The 26,486-nt window shown below is 49.2% G+C and overlaps 8 protein-coding genes across 8 annotated transcripts; 7 read left to right on the top strand and 1 right to left on the bottom strand.

Annotated features, from left to right (window-relative positions):
• The first annotated feature begins 1,075 nt into the window (after window positions 1-1,075).
• On the top strand, window positions 1,076-3,364 carry BKA55DRAFT_548522 (uncharacterized protein). The gene is made up of 3 exons (XM_046191127.1): window positions 1,076-1,646; window positions 2,067-2,441; window positions 2,502-3,364. The coding sequence occupies exons 1-3, from the start codon at window positions 1,410-1,412 to the stop codon at window positions 2,952-2,954; spliced, it is 1,065 nt and encodes a 354-aa protein (XP_046056186.1). The 5' UTR covers window positions 1,076-1,409; the 3' UTR covers window positions 2,955-3,364.
• A 21-nt stretch (window positions 3,365-3,385) lies between these two features.
• BKA55DRAFT_548520 (uncharacterized protein) lies at window positions 3,386-4,895 on the top strand. The gene is made up of 2 exons (XM_046191126.1): window positions 3,386-4,136; window positions 4,194-4,895. Exons 1-2 carry the CDS (start codon window positions 3,745-3,747, stop codon window positions 4,573-4,575), a joined length of 774 nt encoding a protein of 257 aa, XP_046056185.1. The 5' UTR covers window positions 3,386-3,744; the 3' UTR covers window positions 4,576-4,895.
• A 722-nt stretch (window positions 4,896-5,617) lies between these two features.
• BKA55DRAFT_532071 (uncharacterized protein) lies at window positions 5,618-6,248 on the top strand (the record flags this gene model as incomplete). The annotated part of the gene is made up of 3 exons (XM_046189293.1): window positions 5,618-5,637; window positions 5,688-5,848; window positions 5,902-6,248. 3 exons carry the CDS (start codon window positions 5,618-5,620, stop codon window positions 6,246-6,248), a joined length of 528 nt encoding a protein of 175 aa, XP_046056184.1.
• Window positions 6,249-6,941: 693 nt separating this feature from the next.
• BKA55DRAFT_8824 (uncharacterized protein) lies at window positions 6,942-8,468 on the top strand. The gene is made up of 2 exons (XM_046201675.1): window positions 6,942-7,502; window positions 7,557-8,468. Exons 1-2 carry the CDS (start codon window positions 7,175-7,177, stop codon window positions 8,228-8,230), a joined length of 1,002 nt encoding a protein of 333 aa, XP_046056183.1. The 5' UTR covers window positions 6,942-7,174; the 3' UTR covers window positions 8,231-8,468.
• A 441-nt stretch (window positions 8,469-8,909) lies between these two features.
• BKA55DRAFT_548512 (GNAT acetyltransferase 2-domain-containing protein) lies at window positions 8,910-12,562 on the top strand. Its single transcript, XM_046191125.1, has 4 exons — window positions 8,910-8,994; window positions 9,051-9,236; window positions 9,296-12,085; window positions 12,136-12,562. Exons 1-4 carry the CDS (start codon window positions 8,978-8,980, stop codon window positions 12,338-12,340), a joined length of 3,198 nt encoding a protein of 1,065 aa, XP_046056182.1. The 5' UTR covers window positions 8,910-8,977; the 3' UTR covers window positions 12,341-12,562.
• A 170-nt stretch (window positions 12,563-12,732) lies between these two features.
• On the bottom strand, window positions 12,733-13,458 carry BKA55DRAFT_532068 (uncharacterized protein; the record flags this gene model as incomplete). Its single annotated transcript, XM_046189292.1, has 1 exon — window positions 12,733-13,458. One exon carries the CDS (start codon window positions 13,456-13,458, stop codon window positions 12,733-12,735), a length of 726 nt encoding a protein of 241 aa, XP_046056181.1.
• Window positions 13,459-15,558: 2,100 nt separating this feature from the next.
• On the top strand, window positions 15,559-18,294 carry BKA55DRAFT_498350 (WLM domain-containing protein; the record flags this gene model as incomplete). The annotated part of the gene is made up of 7 exons (XM_046186541.1): window positions 15,559-15,591; window positions 15,641-15,743; window positions 15,795-15,929; window positions 15,976-16,508; window positions 16,736-16,750; window positions 16,993-17,197; window positions 17,252-18,294. The coding sequence occupies 7 exons, from the start codon at window positions 15,559-15,561 to the stop codon at window positions 18,292-18,294; spliced, it is 2,067 nt and encodes a 688-aa protein (XP_046056180.1).
• Window positions 18,295-21,718: 3,424 nt separating this feature from the next.
• Window positions 21,719-25,979, top strand: BKA55DRAFT_532065 (uncharacterized protein; the record flags this gene model as incomplete). The annotated part of the gene is made up of 4 exons (XM_046189291.1): window positions 21,719-23,561; window positions 23,617-23,949; window positions 24,002-25,157; window positions 25,193-25,979. The coding sequence occupies 4 exons, from the start codon at window positions 21,719-21,721 to the stop codon at window positions 25,977-25,979; spliced, it is 4,119 nt and encodes a 1,372-aa protein (XP_046056179.1).
• Between the last annotated feature and the right edge of the window lie 507 nt (window positions 25,980-26,486).

Genomic DNA, 26,486 nt, shown 5'->3' with positions numbered 1-26,486 from the left:
CATCGCTTCAGCATGCCCTGAGAAGGGTCACGTAAAGCGCTAGAGAAGCCGCTGAAGGAGTCCTTTGTTGGTATCGCTGAAATATCACAGCTCTGGCGATTGCAATTGCGAGGGCCTCAACGCAGGTGTAAGTCGAAATTGACAACGAATTTACGATGCACAAGCAGCCAACATCTGTAGCATCACGATAACAACACCCTCAACGAAGGGAAGACCCCGGGAGCTTCCCTGATTCCGAAGCCCAATACTGAAAAATATTAGACGAGTACAGTTGCGATACATACAACATTGTGAATTCTGCACTTGCATCAGTAGCACCCAAAAGGCTGCACGACTGAGTGCGGGCAATTTGTTCCCTCGCTGCGACTGGCTGATTGACCAGTCAGCGCTGCCCGCTCAAAAGTTCATTTGGCCTTATTAACGTTTGCTTGTCGGGGGCTTGCGTTTGTTGTGTTTTGGATTTATATGAGAGAAGAGTGATGTACGCGAAAGTTCCCAACTTGGAGCGTTTGGATTCAGTCATAGAGGCTTGTCACGAGTAAGGTAGGTTGTTGCGTTGAATCGCTCTTGCATCTTGTTCTATCAGTGCTGGCACTTGCCTTTGCTGTTACAATTATTAGGTAGGTGCTACAGTGGTGGGCATTATGGCCTTAGAAATGGAAGACGTGGATGGGCTGGGTTGCCTTATTTTGAGTGAGAGCGGGAAGTACGGGAAGGTAGCTGAAGACTTAGGGGGAAATCTGGTGAGGTTACTGAGAGCTGCAAGAGGCCACTGAGCTTCAGAGGTGTCGGGTGCCGCGGGAATATCGAGGACAGTGGACGCTGCTGTAGTCTAATGACCAAAAAGAAAATCGAGTTCAATCCCTTGAGCCCCGTTTTCAAGGCCCCCGCCCTGAGGTGATGAAATTTTCGCCATTGTGCTCGGGGTGCTAGACTTGGAGGGTCACTTGAGTGGTTGACCACTAAGAATGCGCGCCTGCTGCAGCTTTTCCCTTTTTTTCGGGTAGGAAGGCGGGCGCTGATTTTTATTTTTATTAGGCGCTGCCTTTTTTTTTGCGCCCCCGCCTAGAGAGCCATTTACTGATTGCGCCTGGTGCTGACCCCTACATATTCAGCGCATCGCCCACCCCGCGCCCGTCCTCTCTTTTTCCCCGTTCTTCAGTACTCCCAGCACCCTCATTTTCCAGCACTTCTCAGTGAATCACTGGATTTCCATTCCCCTCAACGCGCCAAAACCACCTGGATTTGCACGCTTTGACACTCCATTGCAGTAACAGAACAGCGCATCGCGTCCCACTACTCATTTAACGCGTCCCATCATATCATCAGCGCCAAACTTCAGGTGAAAGGCATCAGAAGCTCAAATAACAACATTACCCATTATCCCCAGTATCATCACAAGAAACATCATGGCTCGCCCCAAGAAGTCAGCTGTTGAGAAGCAGCAGCAGCAGCAACAGCCTGCTCCCGTTCCCATTCCCCCTCAACACATTCAGCAATACCCTCAGCACCCGCAGCCCATTGCCGCTGTTCCTCAGCCTGCGATGCCCATGCCTATGCCTCCACCTGTTGGAGTTCCTCAACGTCAGGCTGTTATGCCTCAACGCGTCGTTGAGGCAGATAGCTTTCTGCGCGTGAGAGATTCGGTAGGTTCCCACCATTTCATCTTGTCTTTCGTCCTTGGTCGGACACCACGACCCAGGTACCAACTACACAGCCCATCCATGCCACGGTACAACTCTTGATGAAGTCGGTCGAGTCTTTCATCGCTCCTGGCAGAATGCGACATCTGGAGCGGTCACCGTATTAAGGCCACAACCAAACCATCTTGACAGATTTACTACCTTGTCGACCTTGGTTCATACTGCGCTGTGCCTTTTACAAGGCAAGGACGCGCTTTGACTTGGTTGTTGACGAGTAAATGTCTATACAAAGTCTAAAGAAGCTATGGCCACCGCGTCCTTGTATCCACTCAAGCTTCCCGCCCACTTACACTCGACCTTTCATCGTTATTACTTCTTGTACTCGAGAAACACAAAGAACACCTTACTAACATTACCTTGCAGGCTGTTGGGCGATTGACTACTATTCTTGAGTTTCTCCGATCTTTCACTGCCGACTATGTTCGTCAGACAAACCTCTTGCTTGGTGAGCCGACTGCCGAAGGCTCGCAGGACAACCTCCTTGCCAACTTCGAGCATGCCGCTCAGCAGCTCATCATGCCCATCCCTGAGCTGGCTCCTCCTGTTGAGGAGAAGAAGGAGCGCAAGAAGCGAACCATTGACCCTAACGCGCCCAAGCGTCCCTTGACTCCTTACTTCCTTTACATGCAGCATGCTCGCTCCATCATCGCCAATGACCTTGGTTCCGAGGCCCCCAAGGGTGCTGTTCAAGAGGAAGGCCAACGTCGTTGGGCTCATATGGGTCCCCAGGAGAAGCAGGTAAGCCACTCTGTGTTGAATATTATCTTCTGTAAGAGTTGCCTGCTGACATTATCCTAGGGCTGGAACAATGCCTACCAGTACAACCTCCGTCTGTACAATGCCCGTGTTCATTCTTACAAGCATGGCAATCCTCTGGCTAAGAACATGACTGATGAGGAGGCGTTGAAGTACGCCGAGGACTTCAATGTCCCCATGTCTGAGATCAAGGACGCTGCTCAGACTGAGGCACCTGCTGACGATCAGGATGCCATTGCTGAACAGCTCCAAGCCGTGGCTGCGGCTCCCGCTATCGACGAGCCTGAGCAAGTCGAGACCCCTGCTAAGACCCCCAAGAAGGCCGCTGGTGGCCGTAAGCGCAAGACAGCGACACCTGCTGCCGCCGCTGAGGAAGCCAAGCCTGCCCCTGCTAGCCCTGACAAGAAGCGACGACGCACATCTACCAAGGCTGCCGCTACCGAGCCCCAGGAGGAGCCTAAGAAGTCGGGCCGCAAGAAGACTAAGAGCTCTTGAGGTGTCCTTCATCTTTTCTTCTCTTTCTTGATAGGCACTTGGTCTGCTTGAGCTTTCGTTACTCTCCGTTGAGCTCCTGTCGCAAATTTACTGCGGGGAAGCATGATACCTAAGGAGAGTGCTATATACATAGGGTTCTCTATAGGCGTTTTGGGGGAAATCTCTTATTTGCTTGTACTCGTTCTCAGTTGGGATGTTGGGGATTAGGGATGATTAAAATCAGGGATTCATCGACGGTACGGCTGGACAGTTGGAAGGGTCGCTGAATTGTATGATGCTTATGTTGTTTGGACGTGCACAGCAATGCCGTAATGATAGCAATGATTTATCATATTATATTTTCTCATTTCTTCTGAAAGAGTGAACAGTAGAAGCCTCGGTCCTGCTAGATGTAATAAAGCCCCAATGCGTATCTGACTTGGTTGCAGTGACTCGTTTTCCAAGATTACAAGTGAGATTAGCACGCCAACGAAGCCATGGATAACACTATTTCCTGGTGCCTTTAATAACAACACTCGAGCTTGACTCTACTTGAAGGTCTAATATAGGTAGTTAGGCTTGCTGGAACCAATTGCTACGCTCAAGCAGCTATGCTATCTTTTGTCCTTTCACCATTGGTCAGGCCACCTGATAGTGCCAGGGCTCACTTACAAGGGTCTAATCACGAGTCCCTTCCTGCCGCTTTGCAAATACTACCACAGAGATAATTCATCTTCTTGCAAGAGCAATTTCGCTCATCTCTCTTTTTGCAGCTGAGTCTTTTTTTTTTTTCATCAAGAGTCGTCTCGAAATGCCCAGTGACACCCCTTCAGAGGCCGATTCCACGGCTCACCACCAGCCGCCTGCTTCGCACAGGACCCTTCGCTTAGTCGCGATCGCCTCATTTCTCCCCGCATTTCCCCTCTGTATTGCTCACGGTGTTCTCTCAAACGACGCAGCTCCTGCGGTCGGTCTTGTTCCGCTCGCGTTTTCTTCTGGTGGCAGCTTGTTCCTCCTCCGCCGACGAGAACGAGATGATGGACTTGCGCATAAGCTCTCACACCCTGTGCTAACCTTTGCTTTTGATGTGGTGCTAGCTGCAGCTTGTATGATTGTGTTGGTCTTCACATGGATTTCGAAAGGCCAGCTGGCGTCGTTGAGTATGCTGGCAGCTTATGCCACTATCCCCCTTCTCGTCAACTTGTAAGAGTCACCATTCGGCAGGACAATATTCTGTATGCCATCTAATAAGTACTCCAGTGTCATTCACCTTCTTATTTCTCTGGAGTCATTCTACACGGGCCTTGCTATTCATAATATCGTCCAGTGGCTCGCCTGGCGCACTTTACCTCCTGACTGCCCGCACTGCGATCATCGACTTCGTCCAGATTTCCCCCAGCTACCATGGCTGGATCATCTACGAGAGCGAAGACATGAAGACTATTCGGCGTTGTTTGTGGATGAAGAGAATCGGTATCACGATGACGAGACGGAAGAGACGCTGCAGCGTGCTGAGAGTGCAGCGCAGGAGGCTGAGACGCAGCCAGAGGTTGTCGATGTCAGGAAGAAGAATAATCGTAGGAACAGGACAAATACGCCTCCTTCTAGAGATGAACCCGCGTCTCCATGGAGCGCTTCATGAAGGATGAATGGTGGAACATGCTGTTATCAGATTGATATGGGTTAATTGGGTGAATCGAACAGACTGGAGTCGTGATGAACATATCAGCTCGGTCGTATTGACCTTTGAATGGCACCGCGTCTTGACATTGCAAGGTCACATATCCGGCGACATTAGCTACCAATACTAGTAAAATACCTTTTATCAGGTGTAGTTAACAATACCAAGACATTTCGTCTTCCGACAAGCGCTCTAGATTCAACCCTCCGCAGTAGCGCAAGCTGGTTGTGCAAGATTGTCGTATACAGACCTGTGATATATCCAGGTGCACTACCCACTGTAGTTTTGGAGCTTGTAAATATGCGACTCCAATCAGTGACAACCCAATTAGATTCTCATTACTTATTCAAGCCTCTTTAACCAGGCCACATCCTAGCTTCTTGGGGTAACCTTAACTTCAACTGGCAGCTCCGCATTTCCTGTCATTCCGGGATAGCAAGCCCATGCATATATATACCGTTATAGCGATAAATTTCGAGACATCATTCCACAATCAGCTATCGGTGTGCACGTAACCCCCACTGCGTCCTTATCGGAACGTGCCCCTAGAACATCGCCAGCTCCCGCAGTGGGACACAAAAAGTCTGGAGCCCCAGGTCGCGGTCCAGCTTCTGATGGTGGTTGTGAGTGTAGAGGCTAAATACCACGAGCCAACCTCTATCACGGCGCATTTGCTACGGCTACGTCATGCCAACTGCAGCTTCGATTACGTTTTCTTGAATCCGAAGCTCTAATTTTAACGTGCATCTGCATAGCATTGAGTCTTTCTCTACTTTATTTATGAAAAACAGCTTTCATATGAAATTTGCGTTCATTTTTCACTCCTCCTAATCCCTGAACCTTTCTTCTACAACCAGCTGTTCTCCCAGCTCGACTCGCCCAATCGCGCACTCTCTTCTCTGTTCAACGTTGTGGCTTACCAACATCTCGGGGTTTTCGACAGTCTTCACTCAGAAGGACTATTAAACTTCGACTACGTCCGAATTAGTCCTCGAAAGCAGCCATGGCTTCTTTCATTCGCTGGTCAGTCGAAAGTTTTTGTCAATTAGCAGTCCGTACTGATATATATTCAGGTACAACGCCAGGTTGGCTGCGCGTCCACTGCTCACTCAGAGTGTTACCACTGCATTCCTGTTTGCTACAGGCGATGTCACAGCTCAGCAGCTCGTTGAGAAGAAGGGCGTTGAGAAGCATGACCTAGTCCGAACAGGTCGAATGGCTCTCTACGGTGGCTGTGAGCTCCTCCAACCTTGAACCAACATCTGGATAATCGTTGACTTTTTACAGTTGTGTTCGGTCCTGTTGCTACAACATGGTTCGCTTTCCTCGCACGCAGAGTTAATGTGCCGGGGAACAAGAAGGCAGAGGTCCTCACTCGGGTCGCCTGTGATCAGCTTGGTTTTGCACCTGTCATGATAGGTGTATTCCTTGGCAGCATGGCCACCATGGAGGGCAAGAGTGCACAGGAACGAATCGACAAGGCTTGGTGGCCAGCGCTGAAGGCCAACTGGATGCTCTGGCCTGCCGTCCAGGTCATCAACTTCTCCCTCATTCCTTTGCAATACCGTCTGTTCTTTGCCAATATCATAGCGATTGGCTGGAACTCTTACCTGAGCTGGGTCAACTCCCAGTAAGAAAGGCTCCATGTTTTGAAAATTCCTCGCCAGTTCTTTTCACATAGATATAGAAGTGTTTCTGTATTCACGATGGATCGATGCTCTTTTCGAGAATTATTCGGGTTTGTTTTATAGGTCGGGGAGTATACGGTGAAGAGGAAGGAAAAGTCAAGCAGCAATCTCACAGGATTCGGATTTGTATCATGTTTCGATAGACACTGAACCTCTGTATAATAAGCCACTCAAACCACATGGCCTTTTGGCCTTCATGATGAACATTGGGTCTCATTCGACTTAACCTATCTTACGGGCACGAGGTGGGTTGCCAAGCGTCATGATAAAGCGGGAATCGATCTCCGAGGTGTCCATCGGAGGTTATGATAACCGCCGTAGGTTTACAGTTTCCGCCATGTTGAGTCACTAATAGATGCTGCCCTGTTGAAACTGCGGAGAAGCCCCGTGATGAAACTGGGTGCATTGGTTGGGGTATGTTCCATGTTTAGGACAGCGATAGGCTGGTAGACAAAAATATGGTACAAAATGGATCATGAGCATCTCATGAGTTGGCATAAATGGGTCACATGAGTGATTTGCTCATCCAAAAGGAGAGTGGGAGAAAGACCACTGTATACTTAGCTCATACTCAAAGAACCGAGACAATCGCTGAGATATATATTACTACAGATTCTTCTATTTTTTGGTTCTCTAATCTTTGAATGTGATGCTTTTTATGTTCTCAGCTGATCGAAGCCGTTATCGCTGCCTTAGGCCACAAATAGTTAGCGTCAGAACGTTGGCCCATCGCAGCGCAGCCTTTTCCCAAGCGGCCAAATCCGGGTTTTGTAGATAGAACCGAACAACATCAGGAACTCATCCTGACCCTCAAAACCGCCCCTCTCCTCCCTCCTCACACGCAGCGGCTCCTCTGCGCCTGGTAACACATCATGTTGCCTTCATCCATGCGCCGAGTTGTCTCCTCAGCCGTCTCCTCGACCCCTCAGACCGGTGTCGTTTCTGTCCTCGCCTCAGCCACTTCAAAGACCACTCCCGTCTTTGTTCGAAATCAGCAGCGACGATGTTCTTCTTCAAAACCTTCGAAATCCGATAACGGCGCCAACGAGATCTCAGCTGATCAGTCGGTACCTGCTGCTACGTCGCCCAAGTCTGGCAATGAAAAGCGAAAGCGAAAGAGCAACAAGGATGCTTCCGATCGAGCGGCTTCTATGAGAAAGTTGCCAAGCGTCCCCAACACGCATCACATGTCACAAGAAGGTAAGGCTATGGATATACATAGTTGAGACGGACGACGGTAGCTAATTGTCGCAGCTCTCGGACTATCAAGTTTCTTCTCACTACACAGACCTATCTCGGTTACTCAGACCATGCCCCGAGCGGTTACCGATGAGCACTTCGCCTCCATCTTTGCCTCCCGAGCCCGGAACAACAAGATGGCCGATACAGATTCTACTCTCTCCAGCGCTATCGAACAGTTGGAAGGTCCTATGGCTCAGATGACCATTGGACACGAGGGACAGGAAGGAATGCACAAAGTTGATATCAAGAACCCCGATGGTACCGAGTCCAGCATGTACCTCCAGATCGACACCATGTCAGGTGAATTCCTGCCTTTCCGACCTCCACCTCTGCCTCAACCCCAAGCTGCTGGTGAGGCAGACAGTGCCGTTGCCGATATCGAAGCCGCCGAGGACGTCCCCCAACACCGGATGTATAAGGCTCTTTTCACCATCGAGGAGTCCATCGATCCGGATGGCCAAGTCCGTATCATGGCTCACAGCCCTCAGATTGTGCAGGACAACCAACCGCGAAGCTTCCTCGAGCGTCTGGCTCTTCGCCAGCTCAAGTTCGACGAGGCCCAGGGCCGCCGAGACATGCACGCCATCAGCGTAAAGCGACAACGAAAGCTCAGGATGAAGAAGAAGAAGTATAAGAAGCTTATGAAGAGGACGCGAGTCCTGCGCCGCAAGTTGGACCGAACTTAGACATGTGTACATATTTCCCTGGTCGTTCGAGTCATGTTCCTCTTTTTTATCTCTCGCATACGGGGCATATCGAAGGACATTTTTCATTCGTGGTGTCTGGGCATTGAAGAAGAAGATCTCTCACCTTGAGTTTGGACTGTGGCATTGCGCTTTGAGACTTTCTTATGTTTCCATAGACTCGCGCAGGTAACAATCATCATTTTCAAATGCGTTGAGATATCTTCCGTGGTGACTTCAGCCTCAGATGCGCGAATCATGTATAAATAGCTGTACAATTCACCTATTGGTCCCCAGTCATAACTCGGGTCCCAGTGACGTCGATCTTGATATTAAAAGCTCATGTGTTGTGACTGATAGGTTAAGAATATGACTTGGTGTTGGATATGCAGCAAGAGTCAACAGCTCATATCAGATGCCTCCAATGAAAGACGAATATGATCGAAGAAGTATCTTGTGAGTCATAAAGTCAATCAACAATGGCTGTTTTACATTCTTGTTTCCAAGGCCATAAACAACGCTCATTTGCGGCTCTTAAAAACTACACTGGGCGCCACTATATTCAACCTCTGAAGCTAAGTTCGGTGGAGTCCCCACTCCAAAGTATCTTACCGACGTTCACCGCCCGGCAGAAACTTATCGACCGCCAAAATTTTGGGTTTTTGAGACTCTGGGTCCCACCTCGAAAACGAGATCGCATTTGCGCCAGCGTATTTTCAGAGCAATTGGTCTGAAGAAAAATCTGAAAAGATGCAGCGCAAGGCGGTGTAAGTATTCCTGTCTATGTTCTCGCTTCGAATCTCATAAGCTGACGTCAATATAGTGACTCGCGCATTCCAGCACTCATTCAAAATGGCCTGCAAGAAAAAAAGAGAAGCTTCTTCGTCGTGGTGGGAGACAGGTCGAAGGACGTGATCGTGCGTCTGCATTATATCATGTCTCAGTTTGATATCAAGCAGAACAAATCAGTCCTTTGGGCTTACAAGAACAAGCTCTTGGGATTCACCAGGTTAGTAGACCTTGACAATCTCTTCCCTCGATGCGACGCAGCTAACCCAAGCTTTACAGTCACCGAAAGAAGCGCGAACAAAAGATCAAGAAGGAGATCAAGCGAGGAATTCGAGAAGCCAACACCGAGGACCCCTTCGAGTTGTTCGTATCGCTACACAACATCCGATATACCTACTATAAGGAGACCGACAAGATTCTCGGTCAGACATTCGGCATGTGTATTCTACAGGACTTTGAGGCTATTACACCCAACATTCTTGCCCGAACGATCGAAACTGTCGAGGGCGGTGGATTAGTTGTTTTGCTCCTCAAGGGCATGAACAGTTTGAAGCAGCTTTACAGCCTGTCCATGGATGTCCACTCCCGTTATAGGACAGAAGCCCACGACGATGTGGTGGCGCGTTTCAACGAGCGATTCATTCTCTCTCTGGGAAGCTGCAACTCTTGTTTGGTTATCGATGATGAGATGAACGTTCTCCCTATCTCAGGTGGAAAGGGTGTCAAGAAGCTTCCTCCTCCAGACCTCGACAACCCCAAGACAGAGTCGCAAATTGAGCTTGAGGCTATGAAGGAGCAGAACGAAGGACGACAGCCCGTGGGACCGCTTATTTCTCTCGCCAAGACTGTCGACCAGGCCAAGGCTCTTATCACCTTCACAGATGCTATCGCTGAGAAGACACTACGGAGCACGGTTACTCTCACTGCTGCTCGTGGTCGTGGAAAGTCTGCGGCCATGGGTGTTGCTGTCGCAGCTGCTGTTGCGTATGGATATAGCAACATCTTCATTACCTCCCCTTCGCCTGAGAACTTGAAGACTCTGTTTGAGTTTGTCTTCAAAGGTTTTGACGAGTTGGGTTATGCTGACCACGCCGATTACTCTATCATTCAGAGCACAAACCCCGACTTCAACAAGGCCATTGTTCGAGTCAACATTCACCGACAACACCGACAGACTATCCAGTACATTAGACCTCAAGACGCCCACGTGCTGGGACAAGCCGAGTTGGTGGTCATTGATGAGGCTGCAGCTATTCCTCTGCCTCTTGTGAAGAAGCTCATGGGCCCTTACCTTGTCTTTATGGCCTCCACCATCAACGGTTATGAGGGTACAGGTCGATCACTTTCTCTCAAGCTCATCAAGCAGCTACGAGACCAGTCGCGCACTGCTTCCACAGCTGGCGAAGGCATGGAAATCGCTGACCGATCGACTGGTAAGACTTCAAAGACTGAGGAGTTCCAGGCTGGACGAAAGCTGCGAGAGATCACCTTGTCTGAGCCTATTCGATATGCTCAAGGAGACGCTGTCGAGAAGTGGCTCAACACAGTTCTCTGCCTCGACGCGACTCTGCCTAAGGCCAAGTCGAATATCAACGGATGCCCCGACCCTACGCAATGTCAGCTCTTGAACGTCAACCGAGATACCTTATTCTCCTTCCATCCTGTGTCCGAGAAGTTCCTTCAGCAAATGGTTGCGTTGTATGTAGCTAGTCACTACAAGAACTCACCAGACGATCTTCAACTTATGAGCGATGCCCCTGCTCACGAGCTTTTCGTCCTTGTTCCTCCTGTTTCTGAGGATAGCGCCAGACTACCCGAACCTCTTTGCGTCATTCAGGTCTCGTTGGAAGGAAAGATCAGCAGGCAGAGCGTCCTTAACAGTTTGAGCCGAGGACAGCGACCCTCTGGTGATCTCATTCCTTGGCTAGTCAGCCAGCAGTTCCAGGATGAGGAGTTTGCTTCTCTGTCTGGTGCTCGAGTTGTTCGTATTGCCACAAACCCTGAGTATGTTTCAATGGGATACGGTTCCAAGGCTTTGGAGCTGCTCGTGGACTACTACGAGGGTCGCTTCGCCAACCTGTCTGAGGACGAGGATCAGATTATGGAGGAGACAATGACTCGAGTTACTGACGCTGAGCTCGCCAACGCCAATTTGCTCGACGATGACATCAAGGTTCGGGATATCAACAAGATGCCTCCCCTTTTCGCCAAGCTCTCGGAGAAGAAGCCCGATCGACTTGACTACGTTGGTGTAAGCTACGGCTTGACCCAGCCCCTTCACAAATTCTGGAAGAAGGCCTCTTTCGCGCCTGTCTACTTAAGACAGACTGCCAACGATCTAACTGGCGAGCATACTTGTGTCATGCTGCGGCCGCTTGAGAACAGTGAGGACCGAAGCTGGCTCGGGGCTTTCTCCAGAGATTTCCAGAAGCGTTTCCTGTCTCTCCTGTCATACCAGTTCCGCACATTCAGTCCTATCACTGCCCTTAGTATTGATGAGGGCGCCAAGTTGGGAGCACAACTGGACTCTGTTGAAATTCAACCATTGACCAAGGCTGATCTTGATATTTATATGAGCCCTTTCGACCTGAAGCGACTCGAGTCATATGCCAACAACATGCTTGACTACCACGTTGTTCTCGATCTTGTTCCAACCATTGCCCACCTCTACTTCACAGGACGCATCAAGGAAGACGTCAATTTGCAGGGGGTCCAGCAGGCCGTCATGCTGGCTCTTGGACTGCAGCGCAAGGATATTGATGTTATTGCCCAGGAGATGAACATGCCTACCTCTCAAGTCCTTGCCATGTTCATTAAGATGATGCGAAAGGTTACTAAACACTTCGCCGACCTCGTCTCCGATGCTGTTGGCGCAGAGATTCCCAAGGTTGAGCGTCTTGGTGTGAGTCGCGAGAATGCTAGTGGCGCACACGACGATGAGATTGTTGATGAGCGGTACGTTCCTCTGGCTACAACATTGGACGAGGAGCTTGAGGAGGGTGGTGATGACGCCTTGAGGGAGCTAAAGAAGAAGCAAAGAGAGCTCATTGACTCTTTGCCCCTTGACCAGTAAGCTACACCGAATTACACATGGAAGGACATCAGCTAACAAGAAACAGATATGAGATTGAGGGAGATACTCCTGCGTGGGAAGAGGCGGAAAAACAGGTACTGAGTGCGGCCAAGCAGGGCAAGTCAAACCCCGTCGTCAGCGTAAAGTCAGCCAAGCAGAAGAGAAAGGCTGGTCAGACAGCGGCTGAGGTCTATGAGGAGGCATTCGGCGAAAAGAAGAAGAAGAGCAAGAGGGTGAAAAAGTCGGCGTGAGATAGTTGAAGAATATCCTAAAGTTAGGTTTGGCACATGGAAAGGCGTTTTTGCTCGATAGACAGACGTGTTTAATCAATATACTGTTTCAATATAACTGCATCTCACCGGGTAACGAGGAGTGTTGGTGGTTGAGTAAGGACGTCGCTTGGGTTAACATGAAGGGGAAGGTTGTATCACAAATACTTTCAGTCGGACAATAATGTCTCTATAGAAATCAGGGGTATCAATTTGTTGCTGCGCTACAGTTATAAAAGAGCTCTATGGTCTTATCATCAAAATGCCAAATGATCTACATCCAAAGCCAGTTGAACATCTTCACTCTTCCACCAGGGAAGTCCAGGTTTTTATCCTCCAAAACTACACCCAAATCTCATTCCCGAGAACTCCTCTTAGTCAACAAAATCACTATCACGTCCCAGGTCCATCATAGGGTGGAACAAGTTCAAGATAGGGGCTGCAGGATCTTCATACCCTCGAACAACGAGCTTGCGTTCAGGAATTTTAACCTCAGCTTCACCATCGGTCTCCTCGATGACATCACCGTAGAATAGATCTTCGGGGTCAACCTGGGAGGTCTCGTTGGAAGCGTCTTCGGCGGAATTCTCGCTGTCAGCATCATAACTATCTTCATGGTTATGTTGATTACCCCCGTCTCCAGGGGCTGCATCTGCAGACTCGAGATTGTCAATAGACGTGACAGATTCAAGGTCTCCCATCAAATCTTGCCGAATCAAGAACATGAATCCCTCAGGTTCCTTGCGAGGCGGAATAGGCTTCTTCTCAAAATACTTACGAGCAAACTGAGCCTCCCACCCCTTCAACTTCTCCTGAGCGACAAAGCCACGGGCCATTCTGATTGCAGGACCCTCATTCCAGGCGTCTCCAAAACCCCATAAGATATTCCCAAACCACGAAGGGCAGGTGTCATTGTTTGGGCAGCCTGTGAGCATAGGCTGAAACTCTTTGGTAAAATACTTGCAATCCCATGCTTTCGGGAGATCTCGTCCCTCGCGGTCGTCCATTTGTGCCAAGGCGTGCCAGCTGTTACAAGGTATGAAATACGTTCCAAGATTATCACCACAGTGACAGCACCGGGAGACGATCTTCTTGCACATTGTTAGTGATGTTCTTTTTGGTTGCTAGGAGTTCGGGCTGAAGTAATACGGTAATAAGCTGTGTTTCAGGTATGGACAAGTTGTCAATACCTGGAGGGTGTGTGTAAGGAAGGGGGAAGGTTTGGGAAGTGGCATTTGGAGAGAGGGGAGAATTGATATGTTAGGCCATGAACATTGTAGAATGAACAACAGAGACCTGAGAGAGCAGTGGCGCACTGAACATTGAGTAGCGATCAGTGGCAGTGAGTTGCTGTGTGAGGACAAAGACGTGATTCGCTGGAGAACATGCAGTCACTTGCTCCTATCCACGACTTGGACTACGTAAAATGGAACAGAATGTAAGCTACTATTCAATCAAAGCTCGAGATAGTCAACTTGGATTTTAGGCCAATTATCATTTCTGAGTACTACTATGTAGTCATCGATGATAGACAACCGACTCAAATTCACAGCATCTAACTACGGCTTCAAACCACCATAAAACAAGATAACAAATAAGCAAAAGGGCAAAAGAGAACATACAACACCAGGTATTCGCTGGTCGTCACCGACCCAACTACTAATCCGGCGCTTCGCGGCTTGACTCTGGGGGAGCAGACGGGACCCCGTATTCTCCACGAGCTGTGGTCGTATGTGATCGAACGAGAAGCACAACAACAATATGAGCGTAGATCCTGGTAGTATATCTAACAGAATCTTCTGTATTGTTCATATCCTACCCATCATGTTATCCGGCTCAATCTCCGGGAACCTCGGTTCTCAACTGGAGTCTTGCTGGGGCAGCTGTCGTTCGGACAAGTCTCAGGTGTTAAGGAGCTGCAAACCTCCTGAACGACTCCAAGATCGTGAGATACGAAATATGCGACAGGAGGGATCAAACCTCCACTCTCACTGCGAACTGCTGGATCTGCGTTAATATAAGGTCGGCAATACTTCCATTGAAACGTGACTGTGGCCCAACATTCTGGGCATATAGCGACGTGTTCGCGACACATGATGATTTCTGCTCTTTTTCTTTTCTTTTCGGCGGGGGACTTCGGTTTTATTGTGTCATAGAATTCGTCGATAATATCAAGGTGTGGTAGCATGGACAAATGTGAAATGATCTAGGTTGGATGGAACTTATAGACGGATTACCATTGTGAACAAGAGATGTTCATGGATTGTTCATCCCCATCACAATTACGGCTCTAGTTCGAACAATGACAGACGAATACATTACAGCCTACAAGATGAACAGTGATCGAGTTATTCGAGTGACGATGAAAACCAGATTTGGAGAATGCCAGTATTCCACGAAGATTCAAGGCGCGCTCCCATAACACATCATATCAAGGATTGCTTAAACAAGGTACAGCAAGTCCAAACCATCAATAACAGAATTTCTGAGCTCACGGCAAGTCCCGCACTGTCACCATTTCAGAGTATCTATTACTACGATTAGACGAGCAAAGGTTGACTGATAGATAGGGATAGAAGAAAGATGAAGAGAGGACAATCAGCATAAACGATTTTGGCTTTCTGCATATTCAGAGACACCCCTCCACCAGTAACCTTTCTTCATCATAAACAGTGTCTTTCTGTCTGGTCTTCTGACGTTTTGTGCATCAGTTTACAGCCATGATCTGATAGGACACAGTATAATACTTTCAAGGCACGCCTTTGTCTCAATGAAACACAACTGTGTTAAGTAACAGGCCATCATTGCAACCCCACCGCGGGGTATCAAATATGGGGAAAGAAAATGATATCTCATGAGATTTCCGAGTCCAACCCAGGCCATGGTAGATACACGCAAGTATTGGAAGCCACATTTTTTAACAAGGCTTTGTATAATCGTCGAATGAGAAACTAAAGACACATTTCCCGTGCTTGAGTCCGCAAAGGCGCAGCACCAATCCTCAAACTTCTAATCCGATTACCATGCACGTTCTTGGGGTTCCAACCTTCAGTGCTCCGATCTCGGCGGTAGCTCCGGCACGGTAGGCAGTGCTCATGATTATTCCCATGTAAGCAATCCAGGTATAAAGAGGTAGGAAATCCTCTTTCTTTAATCTCTTGGACTCATTCATCCAATTCACATATTCCTCAATCGCAATAATGGCCGAACAGAAAGATAGATGGTCTGCCAACGTGCGTATGCTTCGTCGTTGAGATAGCTTCACACTTACACAAGTTCCAGGCTTATCAGCACTCAGCTTCTTTTGTCCCTAAACTGGCAACAAAAGTTGTTCAATGGCTTGATTTACACAAAGATGATGTTCTTCTTGATATCGGCTGTGGAGGTACGTACTTGAGTTCCAAGTTGAACCACAAAGCTGAGACTGGTCGTCTAGATGGCATCTTGAATGCCGAATTCGCAAAGATATTGGCGCAGGGAAGCGGCTCAATGCATGGCGTTGATAGCTCAGCTTCTATGATTGAAGCTGCTCGAGAGTTGTGCAAGGATTCCCAGAACTCTACCTTTGATGGTAAGTCATCCAGACAAATTGCTTACCCTTGATTGACCGCTTGTAGTCTTGGATGCTACACAGCTCGTCTCCAAGCCAGAACTACAAAAAGGAGCTTTCACCAAGGTTTTCTCCAATGCAGCTATGCACTGGATTCTCCGCCCAGAAGATACTCGTGCTCAGTTCTTCAAGGGTGTTTACGCTTCACTGGCCCCAGGGGGTTCATTCGTCTTCGAGATGGGCGGTTTCGGCAACGTTTCTGAAATGCGAACTGCTGCTCTCAGTGCTGTAGGTCGCCGCATTGGTATGAAAGCAGCCGTCGCAGCAGACCCATGGTTCTTCCCTGATGAAGCTTGGGCCACAAAGGCGCTGCAAGACGCAGGCTTCGTTGTTGAACGGGCAGAGCGGGAGTGGCGGCCAACACCAGCTGACAAAGGCGGTGTTGAGGGCTGGATCAGGCTCATGGCAAGTCAGTTCTTAGATGCTGTCTCGGATGAAAAGGAGAGAGAAGAAGCTGTGCAGGAATGCGTGGGGGTGCTGAGGGAGGTTTGTCGTAATCCCTCTGGTGGGGAGACGATATCTTATGTGAGGCTCAGAGGCGTAGCCAGAAAGCCTGAATAGGTGTCATCCATAAGGTGCTATTCATAGTAACTGTAGCACGGGGCAGCGTCAAATACAAAAGCATATGCATCTTGATAGAAACCTCGTTAGCAGTATTGAAATTACACCGATATCGGTGCATCACCGTGAAGAACTTCTAGAACCATGGCCGTGAGAGTGTAAGTGGTGATTAGTCAGTCACGTCAGTGAAGCTCAGAAATTTCTAGGCGACTTGCGTCAGCGTATGTAACTGCGAATTGCTTAAGTTTCAAACAATCACTTGCCCCCAGGGGCAATAAAGCCCAAGGCACCTAAACTTTACGTGGCCTATTGACCTCCAGCAGTTCCTACAAAATATTTACTCCCTAAACATAATGAATCCTTTTGTATTACACCAAATTTGCATTCTGGATGATACCTAGCTCATAACGCCATTTCACTCTATCATACTGAAACACCTGCATCGATCGTGAAACCACCACAGCTTACCCTACAAAGGCACGACATCGTCATGCCCGAACACGATGCGCTCGTGTTGTCGTATAGCCATTTGGCCAAGCTTCCCAGAGCAAGCGATGCACTGCAGACCCTGAAGAAAGTAGCTTCCCTAGTGAAGCCTATAATGCGAGCGCGCAACTGGAAAGTCCGAGAGTTGGCCGAGTTCTATCCTGAGCAACATAATCTTCTGGGTAGGTCATAGATGAGCTTCTCCAGGTTATCTGCCGTATTAATGTAGCCCATAGGTCTCAACATCAATCGAGGAGCCAAGATATGTCTTCGTTTGCGACATGCTGGAGATAAGAACCAGTTTATGCCCATCGAAAGTGTTGTTGATACAATGCTACACGAGTTGTCACACATAGTCCATGGCCCTCACGATGTCAAGTTCCATGCCCTTTGGGATCAACTCAGAGACGAACACGAGGGCCTGGTTCTTAAAGGCTACACCGGAGAAGGCTTCCTTTCAGAGGGTCGACGTCTAGGAGGCTCAAGGATACCACCTCTTGAAGCTCGTCGGGTGGCACGAGAGGCTACAGAGAAGCGACGAGCTCGTCCTGGTACCGGATCTGGCAAACGTCTAGGGGGCTCTGCTCCTCGGCCAGGTGAAGATATTCGGAGAGTAATTGCGGATGCTGCCGAGCGGCGGAGCAGGATTCTCAAGGGTTGTGGCACAGATAACCTCAGCGAAACTCAAATTCGTAACATTTCAGACAATGCCACAAAGAATGGTTTTCGAACACAGGCCGAAGAAGACGAGGCTAACGATGCAGCCATAGCTCAAGCCCTGTGGGAACTTGTGCAGGAAGACAAATCGGTTGAATACGGCAACTCTTATATTCCTCCTACGGCGGACAATCCAACTGGAAATGGAGGCGGATCAGTAATCCCGCATAAGGAACCTAGTGGTAGTTCGGAGAGGTCCAGAGAGCCTCCAGGCTGGACATGCAGCACTTGTACTCTACACAATCCTGCCAACTACCTCTGTTGTGACGCTTGTGGGATGGAGCGATCCGAGATGAGTCCAAGGACACAACAGGTTAAAGACAACCGCCGATCCAGATCGCCAGTATCCCAACCTGCTGTTATTGACTTGACGACTTCAAGTCCGCCGCGAGATCGGCAGAAGTCTGCTACGACATCGCGGAATTCATGGCCAAGAGTCACAAGTCAAGAAGCTGCGTCGTCGGGACCGCAGATATGGGAATGCAGTTTTTGTGGGACAGTGATGGAAAAGAAGTGGTGGACTTGTTCGACATGTGGAAAAATCAAGGACAATTCACGATAGTTAGTTTGAGAATTGCATTGCTGTTGGTCAACGATACGAACTGTAGCGAATCAATGCTTTGAACCCCTGTTTCTCGTGTCTTGGTTGTCGATCAACAATGACTTCATCGACGCTGGGTCTTGCTCTTTAAGGATTAAGTCTGCGACAGTCTTAGCTATTGAGTGTGGACTTTTTCTCGGAGCGAGGCCAAGACGCAGGGGCCAAGTTAACCAAGATCGTATTGAGATTCCAAGAGAAAAAAAAGATGATATTAATGAGACTTTGCAGGATCCGGAAAGGCGCCGATTGGAACTGGAGATGATCTGCAAGGCGGGCTTGGACGCCATCGGAGCTTGTAACAATTAGACCCTAGCAGAAACCGGGCGGGTTGGGACAGAGGCATTCGGGTGAAACAACAAAAGATGGAGGGAAAAGAAGTGCTTACGCTTAAAGCGGCTGATGAGGAACAGCCAAGCAAAAAGGTGCAGCAATAACTGTTAGGTAACTTGCATGAAGATGCTCTAGGATGCATCTGTGAGAGGCCATCGTGGTTCGAGCTTGGATTTAGTTGGTATGCCAAGAGATTGATGTGTTTGCATCCTCCTGGGTGAATGGAAGTTGGTGATTTGAAATGTGAATGTGCAAATGACAACCAGAGTTTTTCGTGCTGGAATCAATTCTGGACTTGGCCATAAGGTCTAGATGCCGGTGGACTCAAGGCCAGACCACTCGATACAACCACAAATAGACGGCAGTCTGCAGCTAATTGTCCGGAATGCATCTGTCGGAGGATAATTGTGCATTTCATCGTAACACAACCGCTTAGCTGCCAGCTGGCAGAGTAGATTCCAGCACAGTTGCTAAAACAGGCACATTTGTTGCCCTCGACGGCTAGCTGATAAAGGACAAGCAGTGAAACTTGATGAGTAAACCCCTTGAAATCGGCACGACCTGGGTCTAAGTCACCATCTTTGTTTGTGTCCCCAACGTTAAAATGCAAAAAGTGAAAGTGTCTGCGTGGTGCCTGAAAGGCCGGAGCACCTTATTCGTCGGTTCCCGCGATCTCCTGTGTCGTGCAGCACATCCATCCCTTTCAAAGTGGGGAAGCTCGTCCAAAGCCAGCATCAGCGTGGATGGAGATGCGAGTGCAACTGCAACCACATCAGGCGAGATAGTGTTGTACATACTGTAACAAAGCGTTGTGCACCAGGGACCCATATTCCACATTCAGATCAGTTGACAGCGAACATATTGACGAGGCGGTGATGCCTTGAAGGATCCAATGCTTTGAGTCTTATCGAAAATAGCCTCATTGGGTACCCGTAAGGTATTAATTGATTGTGCCTCGATTATAAGAATCTCTAGCGTCGAGGAGCTCCCGCTGTTGATGGTGAGCAGATGACAAGCAATTCGTCCCGTGATAGGGTAGGTCTGCGAGAATGCAATGGATGGCTGTAAAGGAGGGTGTTCGTTGAACGCTATGTTGCAACGGTCAATTCAAAAATTCCCATGATGATGATCAGGGTCATGTTTAAATTTTTAATATGGCCAATCTGAGTTCAGGATCCTAGAGGAGGAAGCCGATGTGGAAAGGTAACTCTCGTGGTTCCGCAGCCAACGTTGGGCGGATGAGACGGATCAATAGACTTTCGTGGCATTCAACTCTGGTCTGTTTCTGTTCTGCCCTGTCTGTGGTTGCGGGGATCAAGGCTATCCATTCCCACGGGATGGCCCTTGTTCTTACTGTAGATTAGGCCGCCCTATTCTCTTGCCTGAATTGGTCATCGGGCACATGTTTGAAGTTTGTTGATCGATGAAAGAAACGTGCTCGCATAGTATCGAGCTTTGTGCGACCGTGGCCGCGATCGGCTTCGGTAAGGTTATCTTGGCCGATTCGGCCTCATCTCTGCATAAGGCTGGGCTGGGCTGTTTGTATTGTGTTGGACTTGTACTTGTTGTACTGTCCAATACTGTGCTTCCTCGAGCTCGAGATGCGACAGACTAACCGGGGCCTCCCATGTTGGTGAGCAGGAGGATCTCTACTGACACGCCAGAGCTAAAGTGAGCTAGTTTACGATTCTGGGCTCTCTTAGAAGTGATATTCGATTTGTGACATTCAGGCACCGGATCGCATGTTGTTGTCTTTTCGAGGACCTCGAGGGATCTTCAGCAATCGAGTTAGTGCCCATTTCGAGACAAGGTCTTTCGTTGAAGAACTGTTCACCGCAGAAATCAGGGCTTGCGACTGGAGCCATGCATGCCATGCCATTCTCATGCTCGATCGGCATTTCAAGAACAAGGGAGGGTGAAGTGGGCCCGGCTGTGGAGGCGATCCCGACCCTGGACAACGCCACGGCGCTCTCTTAGGTGAGCAGCCGGCTTCAACCGCCCCACTCTACAGCACCTCTTAGTGGAGAGGATCCGCACGCCTTGCCCCCCAGACCCTCTGCGAGGCGCTGAGAGGGGACCTAAGCGACTACCAACAGGGCGTTAGATCCCCGTAAGAACCCTCCACTCTAAGGTTGTGAGACCCCCGCCCGCTTGTCCGTAGCTCGCTCGCTCATTGTGTTGGTGGTGGTACCAGCTCTTGCCTATCCTATCACGTACCCCGGCGCCAGGAGGAAGGTGACGGGAGGTGTGTCAATTCAGGGTCCTTCCTGTCCTTGGGTGTCGACTTCTTTCCTTCGCGGCTTGGAGTGAAAATCAATACCTATTCCTTTCAACGCTGTTGCACAAGAAAAAATCTTGAATATTTTATTTTCTCTTCCACTCTCTGTATCTTCTCCTACATCAACATCTGATTCAACCTCAACTTTTGTTGTAGAAGCCCGGTCTTCTCCACCTCAAGCCTGGGCTTCCAGCTCATCCTGTTAAAGCTGCCATCTCTGTCTCAGCTTTACGATTCACCTTTCCATCTCAGCTGAGCTGTCTCGTTCGTCCACTGGTTTCCCGGTTCAACCTCACCGAGACGCGGTATATCAGACTCGTCTACAAAGATATCAACTTCTCGTAACTTACCCAACAACGGCCTCCCTCCTGTTCCTGGCCCAAACGAGTAAACCGTCTTAACACGCCCTTCAAAGTCTAATCCCGCCTCCGTCGACGCCGTCCCTAGACAAGCTAGGCTTGAGCCACGGGTTGCCTGACCTTTACGGCACTTTCCCCCCTCTGCGCCATGCCAATTCCCCGTCGCCGGTCACTTGTCGATTTGAAGTAGATCAACTCCACTGATTACTTTCTTTTGGACCTTGTCTCAAGGTCGAGACCGCCGACGCCCCGGCCATTGCTTCCTTCGCCTACGACCATTGCATTCACAACTTGCAACTCTGAATATTCACTCTCCCTTGTGATATTGTGGTGCGGCTCCTGATCGTCTGCCCTTCGTTTAATACCCAAGTCGCACGGAACGGCGTTCAGTCTCCATGACTTATAACGCAGCACCGACATGAGCCCTCCCGAACAACCTTGTGAGAACAGCCAAACTCGAGCTATTAGGCCCGCAGCAGCTGTGCATGACACCGGCTTTCCCTTGGCTCGCTCCGAATCACATCAAAATCAGATTCAAGCTCCTATTCCGACCACATTTGATAATGCACGACCGAGAGCCACTTTCGACTTGGTGAATGATACCAAGGGCCATGATGCGACCCCTCGACCATTTGCCGGAGGACGGTTCCTCAGGGATTTGGGAGATGCTTCGCGCTCACTCTCACAAAGCCCTTTCCGCCTAGCCATGCCGAGCATATCTCCTGGCCAGCTCGCCTTCTCCGCCATGCAGTACTTGCCAGTACCAACTCTCGTTCTTAGTAATCTTAAGACGGTTGTCCTGGCCAACGAAGCAATGGGCCGAATGTTAGGGCTTATTACGGAAGATTCGGATGAAGAGGATACTCTGCCGACCATCGAAAGCCTTCGCGGACAGACACTGTCTCAAGTCGGTGTTGATATCCTCCAGGATGGACAGCCTGTATGGGCAACGTGGGAGGCTTTCCTTGATTCTCAGGTGGATGAAATGGGAGTGCGAACTGCAGCAAGGGATCCACGGCGACCATCACAGTCTGGCGGCGATGAGACGCCAACCGCAAGCACGATGCCTCTCCCCGAGAGGGCACCAAGCCCACCCGCACGCAAAACACAGGACTCCATAGTGGAAGTTGTTATCACACGCAAAAATGGCAACAAAGTAGCGTTGGATGGTCGCTATAACCCTAAAGAGTCGGATTGTCAAGTATATGCTAAGATGATTATTACAATATGGGAACTCGAAGACCACCAGACGTTCTTCACACTCACCTTCACCAGCACGGAATCCCCATCATCCACTCTTCACAGCACGAAACGACCAATCGCGAGACCGAGTATCCTCGAGGCTGCCGAGCGCAAATCTATTGCCCACTCGAACCCGTCCTCAGTTGCGTCAAGTCGAGATTCTAACTCACCTTCTTTCCACAGCCCAGGAATCGTCACCATGTCATCTAGCCCTTTCCCGCCGATGGGCCCCCCTTCTGTCGCAACTAATTCAAGCACGCCTTCTCTTCTGCAAAAGATGCTACTGATGAAAGACGCACTGCTCAACAATACCCAAATGCCCATTTTAGCAATGTGGAAAGATGGTAGTGTCACTTTTCCCAACACGGCTGCTCGGAAACTCTTTGAGAAAGAAGCCCCGCTCGATACATCTCTTAATGGCTTTGATCTCATGCGGTATTGGCACATTTATACTGAGGACTTCTCGGAGCGCTTTGCGGTCGAGGATATGCCTATTTGCAAGCTGCTCAAGACGGAGAAGCCTTTTAGCGGATTTCGTGTTGGCATGTACGATGAAAATAGAAACAAGCGGATTTACGATGTCCTTGGCGAGGCTATCCGGGACGATTCCACTGGCGAGTTTCTTGCTGGTGTTGTTACTGGACGTGACGTTACTGTAATGACAGAAGAGATCACACAAATAAAGGAACGGGATGAAGAGCGTTTCAAGCTCATTTGCGATACAATGCCTCAACTGGTTTGGACAGCAACACCTGATGGCATGGTCGACTTCTGGAACACTCGGTTCTACACTTACACCGGGCTCGCTCCAGAGAACAGTCTTGGCAAGTCATGGGTGAACGCTTTTCACCCCGATGATCTTCCTGAAGCACACCGGAGATGGCAACACTCGCTAGATACGGGCGATAGTTATGTGACGGAGTACCGGTGCCAGAATAAAGATGGCAACTGGCGTTGGTATCTCGGCAGGGCACTGCCTCAACGCAACAAAGAAACCGGGGAAGTCGAGAAGTGGTTCGGTGAGTTTCTTGATCGACTAAACTGGAATTTCGAGTCTGACCATAGGTTTCATAGGAACCTGTACCGATGTCCACGAAAGTATTCAGACCAAGATGAACGCGAAACGCACACGACAACAACTCCTCAGCGTCATTGCCCACTCTCATGTTACCATTTTCACAGTTGACCCGAACCGAAGGGTTACAATGCTTGAAGGCGCATTGATCTGGAACAACACTCACGAAGAGAACCATGATGGGACGAGGTGGTTCATTGGAGAGAACATGTATACTGTCTTCAACCGCCTGACAGCGCAACTCGCAGACGGAGAACGTCCTGAATTCCTCGAACCCATAGAGCTCCTGCTCGATGGAAAAGCTACCGAAGACCTCAAGGAACACGGCATTGGTGAGGATGGGCAGCAAATTGGATCTCGACACGCTTTACTAACCTCGAGTAGACGACCGTTGGTACCGAACTCGTTTCCTTCCTATGTTTGGTAAACGATCACAGGAAGGAGATGTCACGAATGATACGTATATCGAAGGGGTTATTGGCGTAATCATGGACGTTACCGAACTGAAAGTTCGCGAGGAAGCCTTGGAGAAGCAGTCCAAAGAAAAACGAAGAGCGATGGCGAACGAAGCAGCTGCTAAGGAGGCCAATAGACTGAAGAGTCAGTTTCTCGCCAATATGTCTCACGAAATCCGAACACCAATCACTGGAGTTTTAGGGATGGCTGAGTTACTAACCGGAATGGAGTTGGACGCAGAGCAACAAGAATACGTCGAAAACATTCAGAGCTCAGCGACATCTCTGTTGACTGTCATCAATGATATTCTAGACTTCTCCAAGGTGGAGTCTGGGCGGTTGGATATCGAAGAGGTGCAATTCTCATTATCCCACATCGTCAAGGAAGTGGGGAGAATGCTTCAGTTTGCTGTTGAACGAAAGAACCTCGACTTTCAATCAGATATCGGAGACGGCATCGAAAATGATTTGGTCGTCATTGGTGACCCTGGACGTGTGCGGCAGATTCTCACCAATCTTCTTACCAACAGCATTAAATTCACGAATCAAGGATACGTTAGGTTTTCAGTCACGGCTGAGACAGAGACCTCAGAGTCTATCGAGGTTCGATTCACCGTAGAAGATTCGGGTATTGGGATTCAGGGCGACGTTCGCAAGAAGCTTTTCCAACCCTTCAGCCAAGGCGATGCCTCAACAGCCCGACGGTTTGGTGGCACTGGACTGGGATTGACCATTTGCAAGAATCTACTGGACCTCATGCGCGGCCGTATTTCACTAGAATCGAACGTTGGTGTTGGAACTCGAGCAACCTTCTGGATCCCTTTCAATAAACCAAGTGGCCCGGCTGAGGCTGGCCTCGCTAATGCTGGTGCCATCCCTGACCGGCTGCAGTCCGAACTCAGCTTGTCTTGCAACAGTTCAGAATACGACCAGATTGTTGGCACTCCCCCACCCTTTGACGGAATGCAGGCCAATAATGCAGGATCACGTCGAGGTCGATTCGGTATATCATCAACATCAAGCCCAGACCAAGAACTTCCAGCATCAGAAAGAGCTAAGATTCATGTTTTGGTAGTGGAAGATAAGTAAGTATTAAGATGACTCTGGAAAACACCATCAGGCTAACCGACCGAAGTCCTATCAACCAGAAGATTGCTACGAAAACCATCGGCAAACTTGGTTTCCAAGTGACGGCTGCCTGGAACGGCAAGGAAGCCCTGGAATACCTCGCCGGTGTTCAGAAAGGTATCAAACAAAAGCCAGATATTATTCTCATGGATGTACAGATGCCCATCATTGATGGCTACAAGTGCACTCATCTTCTAAGACACCACATGCCTTACAAGCCACTGGTTCAAGATGTGCCGATTGTGGCCATGACGGCATCGGCTATCCAAGGTGATCGTGAAAAATGCACCAAAGCTGGTATGGATGATTATCTCGCCAAACCAGTTCGGGGTGTTATCTTAGAGAAGATGCTTTTACGATGGTGTCACTCCCGACGTCGGACATCGGCGACACCGGACCCTACTGCTTCAGACTGTTCAGAGATGAGCGAGCACTGCGACAATGCTGATATTCCGAATATTGGTATCGACGACGACGACATGCCGCAGACATCTGAGGAGATCAATGGCAGTCCTATCACACCTCGGCCATTGACCACCAATGGATACCAGAACGAGCCGTCACCCTTTGATTCTACCGGGCTAGCAGTGCAGGTCCGACGACCAGAAGGAGAGACAGAATGGTCTAACAGGCTACAAGAAACAAAACTCATCGACGCTGCAGGGGGATCGTCAAGCTACCGGAGGAACTCATACCACGAACTACAGACCGGAGATTCGTTGACAGAGGAGAATGTCAACAAGTTGAAGAGCGAGAATCAGTCGACGACACGTCGATAAACCAATGAAACCATCGACCGTGCTCCGGAACCGACGACCAATCGGTTCATCGCGACCGAAACTATTGAAACACTTTATTACTCGATCGCCGATCTACCTTCGCCCACAGCGGGAAACAATATCCGATAAGCGCGGATTCATTTTTACACTCTTCTTTCGGCTACACAGCATTGGCAACAAAAGCATGCATGCATTGATTGCATTACACACGGTGGGAATGGCGTTGAAACGGGATACCGCTCACATTTAGCGAGCAGAAGAATCAGTGGAGAGCACACTCAGGCCAAGATGCCCTGACTTTTGTGCTCCTTTGCGTGTTTTGTCTTTCATCAACTATAGACGGACGGGTTCCAGCATTCTGGCAAAAAAGGAAAACGGGAGGACCTTTCTGATTGCCTGTACATGCTTTGGCAAGAATATGCATCTATGGATTAAGGATTGGGAATAAAGAGTTGAAAGGGTCTAGTTTTTTTGTTACGAAACAGTAGGAACAACGGATGAATGATG

Source organism: Fusarium redolens (assembly GCF_020744475.1).
Source record: "Fusarium redolens strain MPI-CAGE-AT-0023 chromosome Unknown BKA55scaffold_1, whole genome shotgun sequence".
Lineage (NCBI taxonomy): Eukaryota > Fungi > Ascomycota > Sordariomycetes > Hypocreales > Nectriaceae > Fusarium > Fusarium redolens.
Note: the sequence above shows the minus strand (reverse complement) of the source record. Positions and strands in the feature narration are given on the sequence as shown.

Bases quoted from the DNA above. Each gene is read 5' to 3' on its own strand.
- BKA55DRAFT_548520 (XM_046191126.1), top strand. From the start codon at position 3,745: ATGCCCAGTGACACCCCTTCAGAGGCCGATTCCACGGCTCACCACCAG. The intron at 4,137-4,193 runs GTAAGAGTCACC...TAAGTACTCCAG, and splicing joins ATCCCCCTTCTCGTCAACTT to TGTCATTCACCTTCTTATTT.
- BKA55DRAFT_8824 (XM_046201675.1), top strand. From the start codon at position 7,175: ATGTTGCCTTCATCCATGCGCCGAGTTGTCTCCTCAGCCGTCTCCTCG. The intron at 7,503-7,556 runs GTAAGGCTATGG...TAATTGTCGCAG, and splicing joins GCATCACATGTCACAAGAAG to CTCTCGGACTATCAAGTTTC.
- BKA55DRAFT_548512 (XM_046191125.1), top strand. The intron at 9,237-9,295 runs GTTAGTAGACCT...CAAGCTTTACAG, and splicing joins AAGCTCTTGGGATTCACCAG to TCACCGAAAGAAGCGCGAAC. The intron at 12,086-12,135 runs GTAAGCTACACC...AACAAGAAACAG, and splicing joins GACTCTTTGCCCCTTGACCA to ATATGAGATTGAGGGAGATA.
- BKA55DRAFT_548522 (XM_046191127.1), top strand. From the start codon at position 1,410: ATGGCTCGCCCCAAGAAGTCAGCTGTTGAGAAGCAGCAGCAGCAGCAA. The intron at 1,647-2,066 runs GTAGGTTCCCAC...ATTACCTTGCAG, and splicing joins TTCTGCGCGTGAGAGATTCG to GCTGTTGGGCGATTGACTAC. The intron at 2,442-2,501 runs GTAAGCCACTCT...ACATTATCCTAG, and splicing joins TGGGTCCCCAGGAGAAGCAG to GGCTGGAACAATGCCTACCA.